This window comes from Manis pentadactyla, chromosome 4, assembly GCF_030020395.1.
Source record: "Manis pentadactyla isolate mManPen7 chromosome 4, mManPen7.hap1, whole genome shotgun sequence".
Taxonomy (NCBI): domain Eukaryota; kingdom Metazoa; phylum Chordata; class Mammalia; order Pholidota; family Manidae; genus Manis; species Manis pentadactyla.
This window is the reverse complement of record NC_080022.1, coordinates 185,566,361-185,585,869: the sequence shown is the minus strand read 5'-3', so window position 1 is coordinate 185,585,869 and position 19,509 is coordinate 185,566,361. Positions and strand designations below refer to the sequence as shown.

Here is a 19,509-nt window from a genome sequence, read left to right as displayed (position 1 = left end):
GGGCCACCTGAGAGTGTCCCAAGCACCCACGGTATCCCATGGTATTTAAGGATGCTTCTGCTCCAACATCCCTCACCTGTACCCACCCAGAGGACCGCTGGCCCCTCCTGCTAGGGCACAAGTGGCCTCTGGAGCTGACTGGTCCCCAAGCCTGTCCCTGGTGTAGCCAGTCTCTGTGCACTGCTACGGGGCCCCCCAAAGACACTGCCAACTCCACAGGCCACCCACCAGCCACAGGGCACTCTGCTCCCTCCACCACCCAGGGCCAGGGGCCACCGGCCAGGGCTGAGCCTGGAACGCTGGCTCCCACCGGTGGCAGCCAGTGACTACTTCTCTTAGGACACCGGCTCCGGTGCTCAGCTCGCTGCAGGCCAGGTGGCCAAGAGGCCCCCTGAGGCTCCGACTCCTCCTGCAGTCCCTGAAGGCAATCACCCTTCCAGCCCTCACTCCCCTGGCCTCTTTAAAAGAGCTCTCCAGGATGTCTCTGGAAGGTTTAATTTCAGGCCCCTCCAATGATTTATGAGGGTTGCATTCAATTAATGGGTATCGATTTCCAAGCAGCTGGCCAGCGTGCTTGCTGGGAGTTGTTATTTTATTATGAAACTGATTGCTCTCCTTTTAAAACAGGAGACTGGTACGCAGGTGCCTGCAGACACAAACGCATACAGGGAGACCTACGTTACCAGGTACAAACCGGGACTTCTCGAGGGTCATGGACGGGGAGATGTGCTCTCTGTGTCTGTCTGTCTCCCTCCCACACACAGATCACAGGACATAAGAAACCACCCCAGTGTCCAACCTTCCCTGCATTTTTACTGCTTTCCTCCCAAGCTTCAGCACCCCCACACCTCCACCCAGAGCCCCTGATGCTGGTTGAGTGGGTGGGTGGGGCTCCAGACAGGACCAAGGATCTGCCAAGCAGGGACAGAGGACTCCTATCCTGCATCAAGATATACATACATACATACATACATGCATACATACATATACATGCATATTTATATCAGATAGATAAATGATGATGATGATGTAGATAGACACATAGCTAACCTCCCCACTATTGACGGGAGCAGAGCTGGAGTGAGGCTGTATGTGGTTCCATCCCTCTGGAAGGGATTCATGCCCCACGAATGGAGCAAAGCTGGGGCGTTGAATCTGTGCTGGGGGGATACAGCGAGAGTGAGACTAGCCCCCGTGCCACCCCAGGGTCTGGGCTTCTCCTGGAAAATCTTTTCTTAATATCTCATATGTATATTTGATTTAAGACACATTGAGATCATACTGTATATGCCTCGTGTCTTGCCTCTTTTACTTAGATTGCATGAATGCATTGTCACTCAAATATTTTGTAAAATATGATTTTTAGTTGTATTTTATCCTAAGATATGTATGCATACTGTATGGACCATTTTCCTATTGTCTTCTTAAGAGTAGTGTACAAATGTGTCCATGTGGCTGTACTCTCAATGATGAAAGTCTTATAATTAAACATATTTGCCAGTTTAGTAAGTTAAACTATTTCTTTAAAGTAGAATTTTTATTAGTATGAAGGTTGAAATTTTGCACATAGCCTTTTTCCTGTAGAATATATTCTCCTCAGATTCTGCTTTATTGGATGTAAATATTGCCATCCTGTGATATAATGAGTTAAAAGAAATACATATTTGGTCATTCAGATGACCAAATATGTATTTCTCAAGTATACTGGTCTCCACCCACAGTTCCTGCAAACACTTCAGTTTAAAGGTGCAACGGGTGTTTTGCCATGTTACTGAGAGACTTTTGGACCCCCACCTGAGGGCAGGGGCTGGGGGCTGCATCAGCCAGGGGCCAATAGTTTAGTCAATCATGACTATGCAATGAAGCCCCCACAAAACCCCTGAGAGGAGCTTACTCTCCCTCCCTGCTGGGCTTGGTTGGATCCTGCTTCTTGGTCGGAGAGAGCGTCTAAGCTTGGGGAACCAGACGCCTCCAGGGGCCACCAAGCAGGGCCCCAAGCTCCACGAGGATAGGAGCTCCTTTATTCAGGACCTTGCCCTCCGTCTCTCCTCATCTGGCTCTTAACTTGTATCCTTTATGGCATCCCTTTATTAAACTGGTAACCCTAAGTGTTTTCCTGAGTTCTGTGAGCCACTCTAGCAAATTAATGGAACCTAAGGGTGAGGCGTGGGGACCTTCAATCTGTAACCAGTAGGTCAGAAGCACAGGGAACTGTCTGGGGCTTGTGGCCAGTGTTCGCTAGTGGGCCTGGAGGGCAGTCTCGTAGGACGGAGCCCTTAACCTGGGAATCTGGTGCTGTCCCTGGGCAGATAGCATCAGAACTGAGTTGAGTTCTCAGATACCCTGCTGGTGTTTGAGAATCACTGGGTGTAAATATGTGTCAGAAGACCCTCTCCCACATACTTACATACACTGGAATCAGGTCCGGGTACCCAAATGGAGTTAAAAGTTCTATTACTGCTGCGTATAATGTTATTGTTGTACATATACGTAGTGAAAAAATACACCATTACTTTTGGTGTTGGGCCAAAAGATTTAACTGCACATCCAAACCTTCTTGTCATTAGTGTTTTCTAGACACATTTTGCCCTTTCTTTTATTTTTTAATTTCTGAGACATTTGGTTTTAGGCCTGTCTTACAAATGGCATATACTTGGATGATGAGAATCTTTTGTCTTGTTAGGGATGTTTAACCCATTCACATTTATTGTAGTATTTGATGAGATTCCACCCTGGAGGGCTGACTGACCTCACCCAGCCACCAATCCCTCCCCACTAGTCTGGCCTCTTCAGCCCTGGAGGCAGACAAACTCGCACACTGTCCACTGTGAGGCTATCCTGGTAGGAAGGGACAAGCCCAAGAGCTGAGCCCAGCACAAGGTCTAGGAGAAATGAGGCATGTCTTTTAAAACTGAACCCAAAGTTGACCCTGCCCACCCCCTACACTCAGACACAGACCCCCAGGAAGGTACCTCTCCCTGGCCACACAGCCCTGATAGCATAGAGACAGCCAGGAAGGTCTAGAAGCATTTTTTAGTTTTTAAATGAAGCTTTAAAAAAAATGGAATGAAAACCTCATCTTAGTACCCACAGACAAGAATTTTGATGTTTCTCTTTTCTGCCATCTCTTCTGCACTGTTTTATTTTTGTTGAATTCTACACAGTTAGAATCTGACTCTATTTATAATTGCATACCCTGCTTTTTCATTTTTTCACTTAGCATTAATATCCCAGCATTTCCCTATGAACGTATCTCCAACATCTGCATAGGCCCCACCAAGCAAGGGGCCTTCATGGCCTACTGGTTCCTTACCAGCTGGCATTTAAATCGTTGCTCAAACTTTTTGAAACTATAAAAAGGCCACAATGACCAAAATATTCAGAAAACTGTTTCTAAGTTAAGGTTTTTTTCTTAAGATGGATCCCAGAATGAAATATCAAGTCCAAAGGTATGACCATGTTTATGATTCCCCGCCCTCCTAACGGCCGGTCGGTGGGGTTCAGCCCACTTACACCCCCAGAGGCAGCAGCTGAGAACTCGAGATCCCCACAGGTTCAACTTTCCCAGCATACAGAACGGGACCTGAGGCCCAGCTTCACAGGGGTGGGGCTGGCCAGATCCACACGTGGCATCTATCTCCCTGCCTCACCCTGCACCATGGCCCATTAACAAGTCCTCAGATTCACATTTAACAGAGCACCTGGGGCCCCCAACTAACCTTCTTTCCTTCCCGCCTCCCCCCTTCCTTCCTGTCTTCCTTCCATAAGAACTTATTAAACTTGCCCAGACCTGAAACAGCAAAACTGCTGTCCTCACACAGCACACAGCCCAGCACAGCAGACAGACAATGAGCAATCACATAATGAAAATGCACAGGGTGTGAGCGGGTGATAAAGAAGGATGGGAGAGTGGGGTGCAGTTTGAAATAGGTCATCAGGGAGGGCCTGACTGGTGACTTTTAAGTGAAGGAGGGGAGGGGGAAAACCTAGAAGGAGGGATCGTGAAACTGGCTCTTCCGCCCAGCCAGATCTGAGGAAAGAGCATTCCAGATGAGGGTCCAGCCAGTGCAAAGGCCCTGTGGCCAGCAGGAGACCCCTGTGCTGCAAGAACAGTGAGGAGGCCTATGGGCTGAAACCAGCTGGAGCAATTGGGAAGACAGCAGGGGAGGAGCCAGAGACGGTAGGGCCACAGGCCCCCGGAAGGACTCTTACCCAAGTGAGATGGGGAGCCATGGGGGGTGCGGGGCACAGGAGGCACCTAACTGATATTTTAAACAGTCCCTCTAGCTGCTGAGTTGGGAATTGACAGGAGCGGGCAGGGGTGGCAGCAGGTGTGAGAAGGGGTGAGGATCTGGGTGAATTCTGAAGCTAGAGAATTTGTTGATGGCCCGGATGCAGGTGAGAGAGAGAAATCCAGGTCGACTCTGAGGTTGGGGATCCGAGCAGTAGAAATGCTGGCCCAGACATGGCCTAGGGTGAGGAGGGCTGGGGAGAAGGGGGTCTTGGGTCTGCCCAGGAGATGCTGCCTTTGAGTCATTTCCAGGACCTCCAGTTCGAGATGAGTTCAGGACTGTGGCCCCAGCAGGAGACACAGATGGAGAAGTCTAGGGTCTGCAGGTGGGTTTTAGGGTCATCAAGCTCGGGGTTTGCTCCCCGCCACCAACAGGTCCTCCAGCCACAGAGCAGGACTGGTCTGGGCCCCCAGACACCCTCCCTCAGCCCACAGCTGGGGGCTGCAGGCAGTTCTGCTCATCACCCCCCACCCCACCCACTGCCGCCCGGAAGCCAGGCTCTGTCTACCTTGTCCAAACATCCCTTCCTTCCGGGCTCACCCCAAACTCCCCTCCTCTGGCCCAGCCAGCCCAGCTGGCCCCTTCTCTCTCTGCTCAAGGAGTTGGGGAGATGAAGAGCCCTTCCTAGCACCAGGCGGGGCTGGGTGGCCCCTCCCCTCAGCAGTATCTCTGACAGGAGGAGGAAACTGCAGCTCACGTGAGGCAACATGCTCTCGGTCACCCAGCCGGTCAGCAGCCAGGATTCAGAGCAGGCCTGCCTGTCACCCACAGGCTTCTCACACGGCCTGTCCTGATGACTCCCTAGCCATCTATGCACAGCGATGGGGTGCCGGCTCCCTCTCCCCAAGAAGGTCAAGCACTCTTCAAGGACAGGGCTCCGACCTCTGCCTCTGTATTCTCTCTAACCCTTCCTGAAACTCCAGCCCAGACTCTGCACACAGTAGGCACTCAACAGACAGGGACTGACTTAAGGCAGGCAGCCTCAAATTTTAGTCATCTTTGCTACTGCAGAGAAGCCGTATGGAAAAGTCCGAGATCGCTACTATTTGGCTTTAGGATGTGTAATATGATGTCATTTGCCGCAAACCTGCAAATAATCCCTAATTATGTTTTCCTAGGCTAAAAAAGCCAATTTGTTTTCCCAGAGGACATACCAGCCATGGGTAGGAGGTGACAGCCCAGAAGCTTTCAGAAGGGCACGAAGAGGATGCCGTGAGGTCGATCTTTCTAGGCCGCAGATCATTCCCAAGTGAGGAGTCTAAGTGCAGGTTAACTGAGACCTCGCTGGCAACAGCAGCCGGTGCACCTGCAAGATTCCTGCCTGTCTAGCCCCAGGTTGGTCGGCCCGGTGGAGTTCAGGGTGGGGAGGGGCTGGAGCGCTCGTGCACAGGAGAGGCGCGAGCAAGCAGCCTCCTGCAGACCCTGGCACATCCACTATTTCTCTCCCAGAAGCAACCATGTCCCTGAAATTTATGGCTCCGCCTGTGGGTTTTGATGGGCTCTGCTGGTCATGATGGATTGTCGCTATTTCCCTGACGGAGCTGGGAGGCGGTGCAAGCTCCCCACTCCCCAGAGATGAAGGGCAGGGGAGGGAGGGAGGGATCAGGACCGGAAGGAACGGGAGACACTGGGTGTGCTGCAACAGCATCCCCAGGCCAAGAAGGCAGGCCGGGAGCCCACATGCACCTGACCCTCAGCTCTGACGGCAGCAGGAGCTTGGTGCAGAGCCGGCCAGGGCCTCTGCCCGCCTGGTGAGCAGACCTGTGCCCAGGGGCTGGGTCAGGCAGCAGCGCAGCTGAGGCAGACAGGAGAGCAGGAAGGATGGGCACAGGGATGCGGGGCTGGATAAAAGGGGACCAGGCAGCCTTGCAGTGGATCCGCCTGTGCCCAGGGAGCAGACATGGCCTCATGCCCCCGAGGGAACCCCAGGGGAGCCCAACACCTCTGCTCCTCTCCCTCTGCTGCCTTCTAGCCCCCTGCTCACCCATTCTTCACACAGCAGTCAGAATGATCTTTTAAAAATAGCACTCAGATCCTATCAACCTCACACAGCTCTTAGAAGAGTGTCCCACATGCTCACCACAGCTGAAAAGCCCCGTGCCACGTGCCCTGCTCACCGCCTTCCCTCACCGTGCTACCCCATGCTGGCTTCACCTTGGTGCTTCTTCTCCCAAGCACCAAGCCTGTTCCTACCCCGGGGCCTTTGCGCTTGCCGCTCTACCCCAAATTCTCTACTCTCCGCTCTTCAGCTGGCCCGCTCCTTCCCGTTATTCAGAATTGGGCTTCGCTGTCACCAACTCAGAAGGCCTTCCCAGACCACCCTGTTCGAACCGCCCCTTCCCAGCCACCCACTCCCTAATCCTTCAGAGCACATATCATCTCTGACAGTATCTCATTTATTTATTTTTCTCCAATGCTGCCTGTCTCCCCCTCAGGAACGAGGACCAGGGTAGCACCTGCAGCAATGCCTGGCACTCAGGAGGCCCAATACGTATCCACGAGTGGGTCTCTTTAATTTATTCTATCAGACCCTCAGTCCCTGAAGGGCGCGATAACCTGCAGCCAGGCTCCCAGCACACGGCCACACAGCCGCCCCCGGGGGCCCAACTTCCCAGGGGTGAAGAGCTCCCCCCACGAGCCAAGTGCATCACATTTAATTCCAGGTCCCAGAACTGCAACTTTAGTGCCTATGTTTCCCAAACCAAAACATCAGAGCAAAGGTCTAACAAAGGATGTTTTTCCCTAAATTATAAATTAACTGATATGAAAAGTCTTGCAAAGGGATGAAGACTAACCCACATGCAGCCACGTGTCTAATGAACAGCCGTCAAGAGCACAATAGGTAGACAGGTGGGCTTCCACCAGTTGGCCTGGGCTGGGCCGGCCCCTTCCAGCTGTGCAACTCTGAGTGAACTACACTCTGTGATTCAGTGTCCCCTCTGTGCAGCAGAGCTTAGAGCCCCCCACAGAGTGGCTGTAGGATCGATGACATCACTGAGGTAGTGCAGTACGGATGGTGCCAGGCACTCGGCAAGTTTCCGGTAATCACTTACCACAAGGATGACGACGTCAACACTGGATGACCCGACGGGGTGTCCAGGACGTTCAGTCAGCAAGGCCAGTTTGAGCTGGGCCTTGCAGCTGGTAGGCCAGCCCAGGCAGCCTACAGGGATCCCACACCGGCCCCAAGGGGCAGGCCATGCTTTAAGCCCCGCCCAGTGGGGGGCCCTCAAACACCCCCCCCACCTCCTCAGGCCAGCCCGGGCCGCACAATGACCGGGACCATCACTTTCTTTGATTCTGCCTGACTCCAAACTTCAGAAATGCCTGGAATCTTGGCTTTTATGACACACACACTGGCTGAGGTATGGCTTTCCTGAAATTTGTCGAGAAGCCTGGATTTCAAACATATTTTTTAGCAGAACACTTTTAGCACATCACACTGGCTGAGGTATTGCTTTTCCCAAATTGTGAAAAAGTGTGGGTTTCAAACTTACTTTTTAGCAGTTACAGCACATTGAGCAAATCCATCTCATGAAGAACCCCAATTCCTAACAGAGGCCAGGTAGAGCTGGTCTCCCCAGTGGGTGGGGTCCAAGACCCCCTCCACAGCCGAGTCTGAGGGCCACCACTCCCCATCAGGACGGCCCTCCCTCTCTGGGGTCCCGGAGATCCTTACATCCTAAGACAGAGGGTTTGGTTTCACACCACGGGCTCCCAGGGATGCTGAAGAGGCACGGGGTCTGCAGCACAAACTCCTGGGGACTTTGGACGTTCTGGCCTCAGGAGAATAGTTAGAATAAAACCAGGAAATTCTTCTTGGCAAGGATGGCCCAGGCCCAGCAGTAAAAGGCATATGACCACTGTGGCCTGAACACGTGCACATCCACACACATCTGCCAACATGGACGGAGCTCAAAATCGTCATGTGGGGTGAAAAGAGCAAGAGGACAACGTGTCCTGTGGGCTGCCACTTACGTGAGCTTTGTAACCACTACACACCGTGCGTGTGTGTGTGTGTGTGTGTGTGTGTGTGTGTGTGTACAAAGTGTTTGTGAGGAAGTATTTAAATGGATGGAAAGAACTCAGACCACATCCAGGAAGGCACTCGTCTCTGGAGAAGCAGTTAAAGGCCCTTCAGCCTTCATCTGTGATGTTTTATTAAAAAGGGAAAAAGGCAGACAGGCCAGCACTGTGACACAAGGTTAACAGTGGCTGCACGGGAACTGCCCTCTGGGTTGCCATGCTGTGTGGCTTTCTGTTCTTAGAAGTTTTCTCCAGATTAACAAAAGAGAGATGACCAACAGCACCCCTCACAGTCACTGAGCCACTGCGGCACCCCAGCCCCCAGCACTCCTCCGCCATTCTGGGTGTCCCTCACCTGTCCACAGCAAAGTGCCGGTCGCCAGCAGCCCGGTGTGGCTCGCTGCTGTTCTCCAGTCTGGCCAGTGTGTCCATGCGCTTCACCATCAGCTCCAGCAGGTCACTCATCTTACGGAGGATGCCGCGGGACTCCAGGCCACCTGTCACTGCGGCAAAGCAGGGCGTCAGTGCGGCCAGGCACCTGCCAGTCAGGCAGTCACCTGAGGCTACCTGGTCTTCGGCAGGGGTGGCCCAGACCCCCGCCCCACTCCCATTTTCCCAGAAAAGGGGCCAAGAGTGTGAGCACCCCCTTCACACACACACACACACACACACACACACACACACACACACACACACACACAGGATAGGAATCCCCTGCTTCATAATGGTGGGGTACAGAGCCCTGGGCCAACCATGCTCCCTACTTTCTGTGTGACACTCAGACAATCTTCTAACCTCTTTGGGCCTCAGCTTTGTCACTGGCTTTAGACATTAATCTCAGGTCTGGGAGATGGCAGGGAAGACCCGGCAGGACAGTAACCCAAAACCCCAGCACTGAGGTCCAGGCAGAACTTCTGATGAGCATTTCTGTAAGTGGGGTCAGCCACCCACCCTGCACCTGAATCTCCTCACCAGGCTGTCAAAATCCAGGATCCTGGGCCGGAGTCTGGACCTGCTGATTCAGATCTCCAGGCTGGGCCCCACGAACCTGCACTTTGCGGGCTCCCCAAGTGGTGCAGGCGCACGGGGGAGGCTACAGGCCCGTGTTTGAGGGGCTCGGGGCCCTGCTGTTCTCTGCCAGCCTTTGGGCACTGACCACATCCCCTCTCCTCTTCACTCCCCCAGATCCCACTGTAGAAAATCATTATGAGTTTGTCCTGACCCTCAAGACCATCATGAATTTGTTTTTCTGGTGCCCAAAGATCAACCCCAGGGCTGAGGGGCAGGGGAGACCTTGTGAGGAATAAAGTTAAATGGAAACAAGGTACTTCAGCCCAGATCCCATTAACCAGCCCGAGATTCTCCAGGATTTCCTTTCTAATCATTCCCAGTCATTAGCCCGTGCGAGCCAGCGTGGGAGAGCACCCTTGCCTTCCTTTCCAAGTAAATCTTAGGAAGGTTTAAACAGCACCCACCCCCCAACAGTCCACAGGTACTCAGTTCCAAGCACTGTAACCCCAGAGCCACACTCCAAATCTCTCATAACAAATGAGCTGAGACACGGAGTCCCAAATGCTTCTGGGGGTTCCCAATCTGCCAGTGGTGGGGGACACCTTAGACTGGGCTCCCCTGAAGCAGACCCCAAGACAAGGGTTAAGGGCAGCTCATTCACTTGGGAGGTCCCCAGTTGGGCAGTGGGAGGTGACACAGAGAAGGAGAGGCAGCCCAGAGAGGCACACCACCACACTGCAGAAGCCAGCAGTGCTGAACCCCAGGGGTGAGGGACCCAGGGCCTGTGCACACCGTCTCCCACCAGCCGCTGCGGGAGGGCTGCTCCCAGGGACGGCCATGTTCTGGTACTTCCGCCAGCCAGGGGGTGGCAGGGCCAGCCAGCTCCAGCGGCTCCAGGAAGGCCTGGCAAAGGCCTGCAGGCACCAGCAGCCGCAAGGCTGCCCTGCACGTGGGACCGGGAGGGCCAGGGCTGTGAGCCCAACGGTCTGCTTCCCAGGAAAGGAAGGCGGGCCCAGCAGGTCAGAAGGGACGGGAGAGGGACCCCTTGGGCTCTTGCCCGCCTCTGCCACCAACCGCCACGTGGGCGACAGAGAGCCATGGCGATACTCTCAGCCTCAGCGTCCCCAACTCAGGCCAACACCCTCAGGCCCTGTCTGCAGCCCAGCATCTGCGCCAGGAAGGGGGCAGGAGAGCATGCAGGCCACTGGGAATGAGAGGCAGAGGCCGGGAGAGAGCGGCAGGCAGGAGGGGCTGGTCTCTGCTCCGGGCCTGGGACTGAGCTGAGGAGGGGGTGCCCAGAGAAGCTCCATGTTCTGGGGCCCTGTGGATAAGATGAGGGTTCCTGCGGCCAGGCTTCTCACCTGGCCCTGGCTGACTAGCTCACTGCACACCTGTGGGCACTACATGGCTGTTGACTCTATATAAAGAGCTCTGCCCAGTGCTCTGGGCACCACACGGTGGCAGGGCTGCATGGCTGCAGGAGAGCAGAGCAGAGGCTGAAGCGGTGGCAGCACCGAGGACAGACGCCCAGAGGACGGCTGTGCGGACAGAGGGGCCCAGAGGACAGCTGTGCAGGACGACTGTGCAGAGAGGCCCCGAGGACGGCTGTGCGAACAGAGGGGCCCAGAGGCAGAGACCGGTTGCTGCCTGCAGACTCGCTCTGAGTGAATGGGATTCTAGTGACCGACCTGCCACCTGGAAATAAAGTTGGGTATAACCCTTTCACCCCGAGAACGTTTTGCTGTCATTTTCTTTGGTCATAGTGAACTTGCCTGGGCTGAAACCCATTGGCCAGACGGGCTGCTTGTGACGGTTCTACTTCGCTTGTCCCCATCTCCCCGGCTCCAGGCCTGACCGGTGGCTGCCACCGCTTTCTCACTCTAAGTCACCTCCTGGCTGGGTTCCCGTGCCAGCTAAGCCTGCCTGAAGTCAGAAGGGAGGCCACCGGGAGCAGGGGAAGGTTCACTCACACGCCTTGCAAGTGCCAGCTGGGCATCAACTTCGGAGCAGGGAGGAGCCGCAGTTTTCTTAAAAAGCCAGGCTCCCTGGCTCCAAAGAGAAGAATGGGCATGAATGGGCAGGGAAGAGAGGGGCCACGGGGGAGGAGGGGGGAGGACGCGCGCACGCCCAAGCGCAGAGTTGCCCAGGCCCCTCCGGGCTGTTCCCAAGGAAAGATGGAGAGCACCGCTGTCTGCGCCCCTCCCCATCCCACTAGAGGTCTTCCCACCTCCCCTCTGGGGAAACGGGTGGGGCTTTAAGAAATCAGCTGGGATCAGGCCGGTGCCCCGAGGGTTGAAGGGAGCAAACAGGTTCCTCCCGCCCCCGCGCCCCATTCACTGCTCAGTCAGCCATCAATCAAACATGATTTAAATACTCCCTGTCTCCTTCCGCTCCACAGAGCTGCAGACAACAGTCTCTTTCAAACTGCTCTCCTGCCTGAGACCCCCCATCATCCAAATGCAACACCTAACTTTCAACCAGCAGGCGGAGGGCATCAAACGAGGGGGCTTCCCGCTGATGGAGGGCAGGCACCGGAGACAAGCACCCTCCAAGGACGCCTGCACTTTTTCTCTCTTTAAGTGCGTAACTTTAAATAAAACTTTTGCTCTGCTTCACTTCTGCGTTTCTGCCCTTCAATTCTCTGTTGCAGCTGGACAAGAACCGAGGAAAATAAACTCCACCTCCCTAACAGTTTCACCTGGTGCACAGGGAGAGCCTGAGATGCAGCTGAGACGCAGCTGCCCAGCAACACGGTCACTTCAGCTAGAAAACAGCAGGACATCAGATGATGGGGGGGTGGGCCTTATACAACTTGTGCTGCCACCTGATGGGCGTCCTGGAGTGTGGTGTGCACGGCCTGCCTGGCCTCATGGGGAGCCCTGATGAGCCCCTGCTCACAGCTGAGGCTGGGGTGGCCCCTTCCCCAGAGGGAAACGACTGGGTGGGCGGCCTGCCCCTTTCCTTCTCTGGGCCTCAGTTTCCCATCCTGTAAAACGAAGGGGTTGGAGTTACTGAGCTCTGAGGCTCTATAGGCTGGGACCCCTGTTTCGGCTCTTCCCCTAATTGCCTCTAGAGACTAGGGTAACGCGGCAGGAGAGAACTGTTCCCATAAAAGCTGGCAGAACCCACTTAGGGAGAAAGCTCTGTTTGGTTTTGCTAAACCCCTGGGCAGGCCCAGAGCAGAGTCGGGATGGGCAGTGAGACAAAGAGAACTAAATGACTCTGCATATTCAAGTAGAAAGACTGGAGATGGTCCCAGATCAGCCTGGAGACAAGGAGAGACCTGGGCACAGGGACATGGGGTGGGGGGGCAGGGGTGCAAGTGGCTCTGAGCAGGATGGGGGAAGGTCCCGCTGCAGGGATGGCCCGGGGCTCTGAAAGGCAGGGATGCAAGAGGACACTGTCATCGGCTTGCCCTGACCCCATTACCCCCATGTCTGTGCAGGGGGCTCAGGGGGAAGGGGTGCTCTCCCCAATGGGGAGACATGGAGGACACAGAGGAAGCAGAAGGGGAGACGCCAGGTAGGATAATCTGACAGAACCGAGAGATCAGAGCAAGAGGTGCCAAGAGTCCTGGAGACGTTCAGGGGTTCTGGATTGCCTTCCACAGGAAGGATTAAGCCAATTCTTCAACATCGAGAGTGACCCCAAAAGACTGCAGGGCTTACGGATGTGGATAAGGAGACAGATCCCCCCTCCAGGATGGGTCTGCGTGGCTGCCTCCATCGGGAAGGACCAAGACCACAAGTCCCGCTCCAGCACCTGGGCTCAGGGGCGGCTCCCATAGTCCACACGCACCGCAGGACTGTGGGGGCTCCTGAGACCTCAGGGGCACCCCCCACCATTCCCGAGGAGCTCCTGGGGCGCCAAGCACAGGTTCTGCCCCGGATGAGGCAGGAGATGGGTCTCCAGGAGGGAGCAGGCCCTGCACAGCCGGTCCGGCTGGCCCTCCCCACGCAACAAGCTCCCTGGATGTCAACAACCCTGAGCTGTCAAAGAGCCAAGCTCCTGACGTGGCTCGACCTGGGTCACCTCGCTGCACTTGGCACCAGCTAAGTGGAAACGTATTTAATGTGAAGCCCCAGCAACATATCTCAGAACTCACACATGTTCCCTCCATATTTCCACATAAATAAGGAAAGCTGGGATGCTGAGAGATACACATGGGTCCTCACCTTTACAGACAGGGGTGCTTGATCACCCAAGGCCCACCCCCCCTTCAGATGCGCTCCTGTTTCTCTCTGTCTCTCCTCTCCTCCTTTGTCCCCCTTCGCCCCTTCCTTGTCCCCACTCCCACACTTTCCACCAGTTCCTGGAAACTGAAGGAGCCGCCACCTGGCCAGTGAGAAGGGACCTCCCTGGCTGTGCCCTGAGATGGGGGCTGTGACTTGGCGTTTGGGCAGCTGGAGAAATGAGCGCTTTCATCCCTCTGCCCACGGCCACCGCAGGAACCAGCTGAGGCTGTCAGAGGTCTGGACAGCAGTGGGACAAGGCAGGCCCTGGACGCTGGCCCACCCGCCCATCGCCAGCCTCGGCGAGGAAGAGCCCAGAGCTCCTCAGCACTGCGGTCCAGGGCCAGAGCAGCCCCAGAGCAAGGAACTATTCCGATATTCCCCAGGTTCAAGTGGGGGTGGGGGTGGGAGACAGGAGGCCTGGCAGGGCCAGACCACAGGGGGACCTCCGGGCAGGCAGAGGCAGCTGAGCCGAGGACTTCCAGCCTGCAGACCTCCTCCAGAGAGCCTCTGCCCTGCACTTCTTAAATAGAAGGAGCTGCCACTCGTGCTCTGGGGAATCTAGGCAACACTGGGAAGGAAGCCTCAGATGCAACTGCACGTCCCCATTGCTAGGAGGGAAGCCAGTTCTCCCTAGAGCAGGAGGAGGTCCGCGGAGGCAGGGAGGAGAGGAGGGACTCGGGTGGGAGGGGAGGGCGAGCTGCTGGCAAGGGAGCAGGCCAAAGATTCCTCCCCAAGGCCAGTCCAGACCCACCGCAGCAGAGGGAGTTAGTTCAACCTCCTCCGAATTGGGCTTCTCCACTCAGCCTCCTTCTCCCCTGAATCTTAAGACGAGTGAGCAAAGAATGAGATGTCTGCCACAGTTGTATCCCTAGAGAACGTTGTCACAAAACGTAAACTGGCCCAGAGGGGGACCCAGAGCCTCCCAGGGAGACCACAGTCCCTAAGAGGCAGTGGCAGCTCTCCTTGCAGAGGGAGCCCTGCCCCTCCCGCCCCTCTAGCCACGTCTCCTGCGGGAGCCCACCGCCCCCACAGGCTCAACAGAAGAGGAGAGGAGAGGTCGTAATCAGCGGGGGCTCACACAGGTGTGCTGACCAACGCAAGAATTTTATTTCTAAATGGCAGGACCCCAGTAGACGCTATCCAACAACCCAGCCCTGCCCATGACCTCCAGTATCCCTCCCCAGACCCCTCGGCAGCTGCCCCCTGGAAATCCCAAACCCTCCCCTGGGCACTCCCGGAAGAAATGCTTGCCCCTCCTTCAGGGCTGCCCCAGGCACAGTGTAGGGGTGTCATTTGAGGGGTGTCTCTTGCAGGGTCAGGATTTTAAACCCACAACACGACTTTGGGGCTCTTCCGAGTCCCTGCTTTGCGTCTTTCCAAACAAATCAGTTTAATCCAAGGGCATGAAAGAAATTGAGGGACAACAATAGAATCCAGCTAAGAACTGAAGCAGGGTCAGTTCTCTGGGGTCCTCAGAGGCCTCCCTCATCCTCCTCCCGGCCTTCAGTTCCATATTCTAGCGCTTAGCTTCCAGCCCAGGGACCGGGAAGTGGACAAAGGCTTTGACCTGGCTAAACCTGGTCTGAGAACTAATGTAAGAACAAGCAGGAGACCCAGCACCTCCGCTCCCAGGGGGGGCCCACAGCAACGCCTGCCTTGTCCCAGAAGACACACACTAGGACGTTCAAGGCAGCACTATTTACAAAAGCCCCAAACTGGAAACAACCGAGTGCCTACCAACAGCAGAGTGGATAAATGTAACACAGCATCTGCACACCACGGGACGCTAAGTGGCAGTGCAAACAAATGTCTACGGCCGCACGAGAGATGGACAAGTCTCTCAGACATACTATGGACAAAGCACACAAGAAAAACCTGTTTCGTGGTTCCACTCTCATAAAGTCCAAAGCCCTGGCAAAACTCCTCTGTGCTCTGAGAAGTCAGGGTCCTGGCACGCTTGGAGAAGTGAATGGGGGAGCATGAAGGCACCTCTGGGGGCTAATCACACTGTTTCTGATCTGAGCTGCCAGGTGGCTTGGGTGGGTTGTCTGTGGATATTATACGCCAGCGGAAAGTTTCAGTGCACGCACACATGCAACTGCATGACTTGGGCGAGTCCTCTCCCCTCTACGGCTCTGCCCACCCCTAAGACACAAGACCTGGTTGGAGATGGACTCCAACCCTCTCTACCTGGCAAGACTGCACAGTGCAGGGCCTGGTGGGGCTCCCCCAAGCCCCTTGCACCCTGGGCCACTGGGCCCACCCCCTGCCAGGATGCGGCCCCAACCCTCCCAGGAAATGAGTAGAAGACCCGAGCCCAAGCTCACCCTCCTCCCCCCGCCCGACTCCCATCTCTCGGATCCCTGATCTTCCTGGAGGCCCAGCTTCCTCCAATCCCTTGCAGCAGCTCACCCTGACACACATGCTCCCTTTCCAGGAGGGGCGCCCGGGTAGCTTGAGCATCGCTCCGAACACCCCATCGCCCCAAGTCCCCCTCCCCCCCTCCATCCCAGCCCATGACCTGCAGGACCCCTCCCAGGCCTCCCCCCAGGTCCCGGCCCTCTCCCAACCTCAACCCTGAGGCCTCTCCTGGCACCTCCTGGTCCCTTTCCCTAAAGATCCTGTACCGCCATGCCCCCAACTCAGAACTCAGCACAGCCCTCGAGTATACATGGAGCTTGCACCGTTCGCAGATGGCTGCTCAAGACCCTTCATACATGTCACCTTACTACCACCTCATGACCAGTCAGGAAAGTAGGTGTTATTGTCGCCGTTTGTCAGAGGAGAGAACAGAGGCTCAGAGAGATGGAGGACTCTCTGCAAGTCAGAGATGGGATAAATTAATTTACATTCAGGCTTGAATGACTAATAAATGTGAAATGCCTGCCGGGAGCTGTTGCAAGTTTAAAGACGTGCATGTGAAACCGAAGGCATGAATCTAATGATCAGACTCCAGATGGTATAACAAGTACCCCTCAGAGCACCCACCTAGGTAACAACCTGCTTGAGGATCGATTTGTCCTTGGCAACAGTGGAGCCAGGCAGCTGGCCTGAGGTTTGAGAAGGTGGACTTCAAATAGGGACTTCCCCAGGGGGCAAGGGGAAGCCCACAGAGCCAGCCCCTGAACAGTTCCAGAAATTCCATTTGCCTCAATTTCCCCACTATGTTCCCCCTTCCCACTGACACACTGCACAGCCCTCCTTGAGCAGGATTCGAGGGAAGCAGGGCCCACCTTCAGGAGGAGGCCCCCCGGGTCACCATCATCAGACCCCATGCATGGGAGCTCATCAGTCCAGTCCCTGAATAGAGCCACTGCTTTCCTTCTCTGCAGGTGACTTAAGTGACTTGGCCAATGGCGCACAGCTGGTGGATGATGAACCAGGGTACAGACCAGGCCATCTGGTCTCCAAGGCCCAGGTGCTGAACCTCCATTCCACTGCCTCACAAGTTTCACGCGGGCGAGGAGCCACGAAGGTCCAGACTGTGTCCCGAGAGTTCACAGGCAGGACCCGACAGCCCGCGGCCAGGCCTGCACTCTGCTCCCCGCCGTGAAAAGACAAAGAACATGTGTCTTAAAGAGACAGGTGTCAGAGACCTGCCCACACACGTCAAAGGAGCAAATCAGGCAGCCTCTCCTGCTGCCTGGCAGACCCGGACCCAAAGGCTCTTCCCTGGCTGAGGCCAGGCCAGAAGGAGCCTGCTGACCACAGCCAGGACCAAAGCTAAAACAGTGGGCAAGGTCGCCAAGTCCAAGCCAAAGCCCCTCTGTACTCACACATCCACCAATGACACAGCCAGTTTCCTTCGGACAGAGTCTGGGAAAGCACCCGGTGGGGTGCTAGGCCCAAAGGCCTCTCTGTCCTCAACCCACAAACACCTGCACCCCTTTCTGACCCCACTCCCCACCAAGATACCTTCTGTGCGGATGGTGAAGGGGGAGTCCCCGGGGCGCCGGGCAGAGAACTGGCCTCCCAGAGACGTCATCAGGAAGCAGAGTGAGAAGAAGCCGATGCCCAGGATGAAAAGCCTGCAGAGAGCAACACAGCAGGTCAGGGGCAGCTCAGTGGCACGCATCCCTGTCCGGCAACAGCTCCATGTGGATGAATGGATGGAGAGACAAAAGCATGAAAAATCAGGGGCTGAGCTCTAGGGCTGGGGGTCTCCCATCGCCACAGGATAAAGAGCTCAGCCACAAGGAGCTGGCCATGAGCCTCACGCAAAACCATGAGGGACGATGATACCCATGTAGGTACAAGGTCGGGCAATTTCTAGCCTCCAGACAGAGCCTGGCTCACTAGTAGAGGTCTCCAAAGCATTGTCCCCAGCCAGCAGTATTAACACCACGTTGGAATTATTAAAAATGCAAATTCCTGGGCCCCAGTCCCAAGCTTACCGAATCAGACACTTGGGGGTGGTACAGTGTGTGTTATTAACAGGCTCTCCAGGTAACCCTGATACACGCTGATGTTCGAGAACCTGAGAACTGTTGGCATACATGGAAACAGCAGGGCCTGATTGATGCCAGCCAGAGGGCAAGTAACTGGCACAGATGAAAGCCACCTGGACCCCATTGAGCACCTGGGCCCTGCTCAGCGCTGTGTATGCAAACCTTGCTGCAGTAATCAGTCGGGAGCCTGCTTGAATACTTCCTTATCAGGTTCAAGGGGGTGGCATGTGCCCCCTGTCCCTACCAGATGGTAAGATTTGGAAGGGCAGGATATGAGGCTGTCTCCTGTGTCCAGACTCTCCCTAACCCATATCTTCACCAGGCAGGCACACTAGAGGTCAGCAGCCTGCACCATGGACCGGTCCGAGTGAGCGGGCACATGCATGGGGTTTCATACAGTGTGTGTGTTTTTGCACCGGTCAGGAGAGCTGGCCAAAACATGACCCTTGTTCATTCCATCAACACGGAGTTACTGATTATCTACCAGGTTCCAAGCATTAGGGTAACCCCAGAGGTACAGCAGGGAACCCCAGGCCCCTGCTGTTTCCGTTGTAGATCCCAGGCCCCAAACAGGAGAACTGAGCTCACCAGCCCAGCGCTGGAGTGGCCAGAGGTGTCAGCTGTTCTGGGACCTTGAATCTATCAGATGACTCGATGAGCTGGCCAAGCTAAAGGCGAGCCCCACCCCCACCAGCCAGGGGAGGAAGCCCACAGCATATGGGGCCAGGCTCACCACAGGGAGCCCCCCAAGACATGCCAGAGACCTCCAGCCCTCCACCCCCTAGCTTCAAACCCCACATTTGTGTCTCTATGCAAGACTTGCTTTATGCATTTTAATCTTCATTATTTGAAACTGGCAGAGCAGTATTTAATTAAAATTTGGTCCATTAAAGAAACACATAATTGCAAAAGAAAATAAAAGCACAACAAAATTCCCAACACATATTTAAAGGAAGCTGTTAGAGATTAAATCAGAGAGGAGACGGAACCGCGCTGGGAGCTTCCTCCAGGAGATGACAGGGAGGACAGATGGGACAGCACAGGGGACACTGCCCCCTCACCTGTGAGGGGCTCCTCGTGGCCTGGGGAGGGGGCAAGGCCAGGGTATCCCCAAGATAAGTTAAGTTGGTCTCAGGGCAGAAGCCAGAGGGACAGTGGAGGAGAGGGGGGTCACACACCCAGGAAATCCTGGGGGAGTCACTGCTTGTCCTCCCAGCCTGAGGAAAGGACAGGCCCCTCAAGTATCTCGTTCCTCACTCCCCTACCCCCATCCCTCAGCTATGGGATCGTATTTAGAGCTGGGCCCAGGTCTAAAAACCTGCTATGAGAAAGGCATCTTTAAACTCAGCACAGAACTTGAAGCCCCTAACACTCTGTATCTGCATCTCTCTCTGCCAGACCCCAATCCTGAGGCCATTTATAGTAGATGCATGTTAAAATGGTTTTGTCCACCCATGTATCCATTCGAGCAACATTCTGGGAGCAACTGCAGAATAA

General features: G+C 55.3%; 1 protein-coding gene across 2 annotated transcripts in view; it reads right to left on the bottom strand.

Annotated features, from left to right (window-relative positions):
* Positions 1 to 19,509, bottom strand: part of MGAT5B (alpha-1,6-mannosylglycoprotein 6-beta-N-acetylglucosaminyltransferase B) — a 67,117-nt gene that overhangs the window by 45,695 nt on the left and 1,913 nt on the right. Inside the window, exons 2-3 of one of the 2 annotated variants that reach the window (XM_036900164.2) lie at positions 17,480 to 17,592; positions 8,674 to 8,821 (exon numbers count right to left, since the gene is read on the bottom strand). In XM_036900164.2, coding sequence (XP_036756059.2) covers positions 8,674 to 8,821; positions 17,480 to 17,592 — 261 coding nt within the window. The remainder of the gene's footprint in view (positions 1 to 8,673; positions 8,822 to 17,479; positions 17,593 to 19,509) is intronic. The other variant, XM_057501733.1, reaches the window with a different exon arrangement.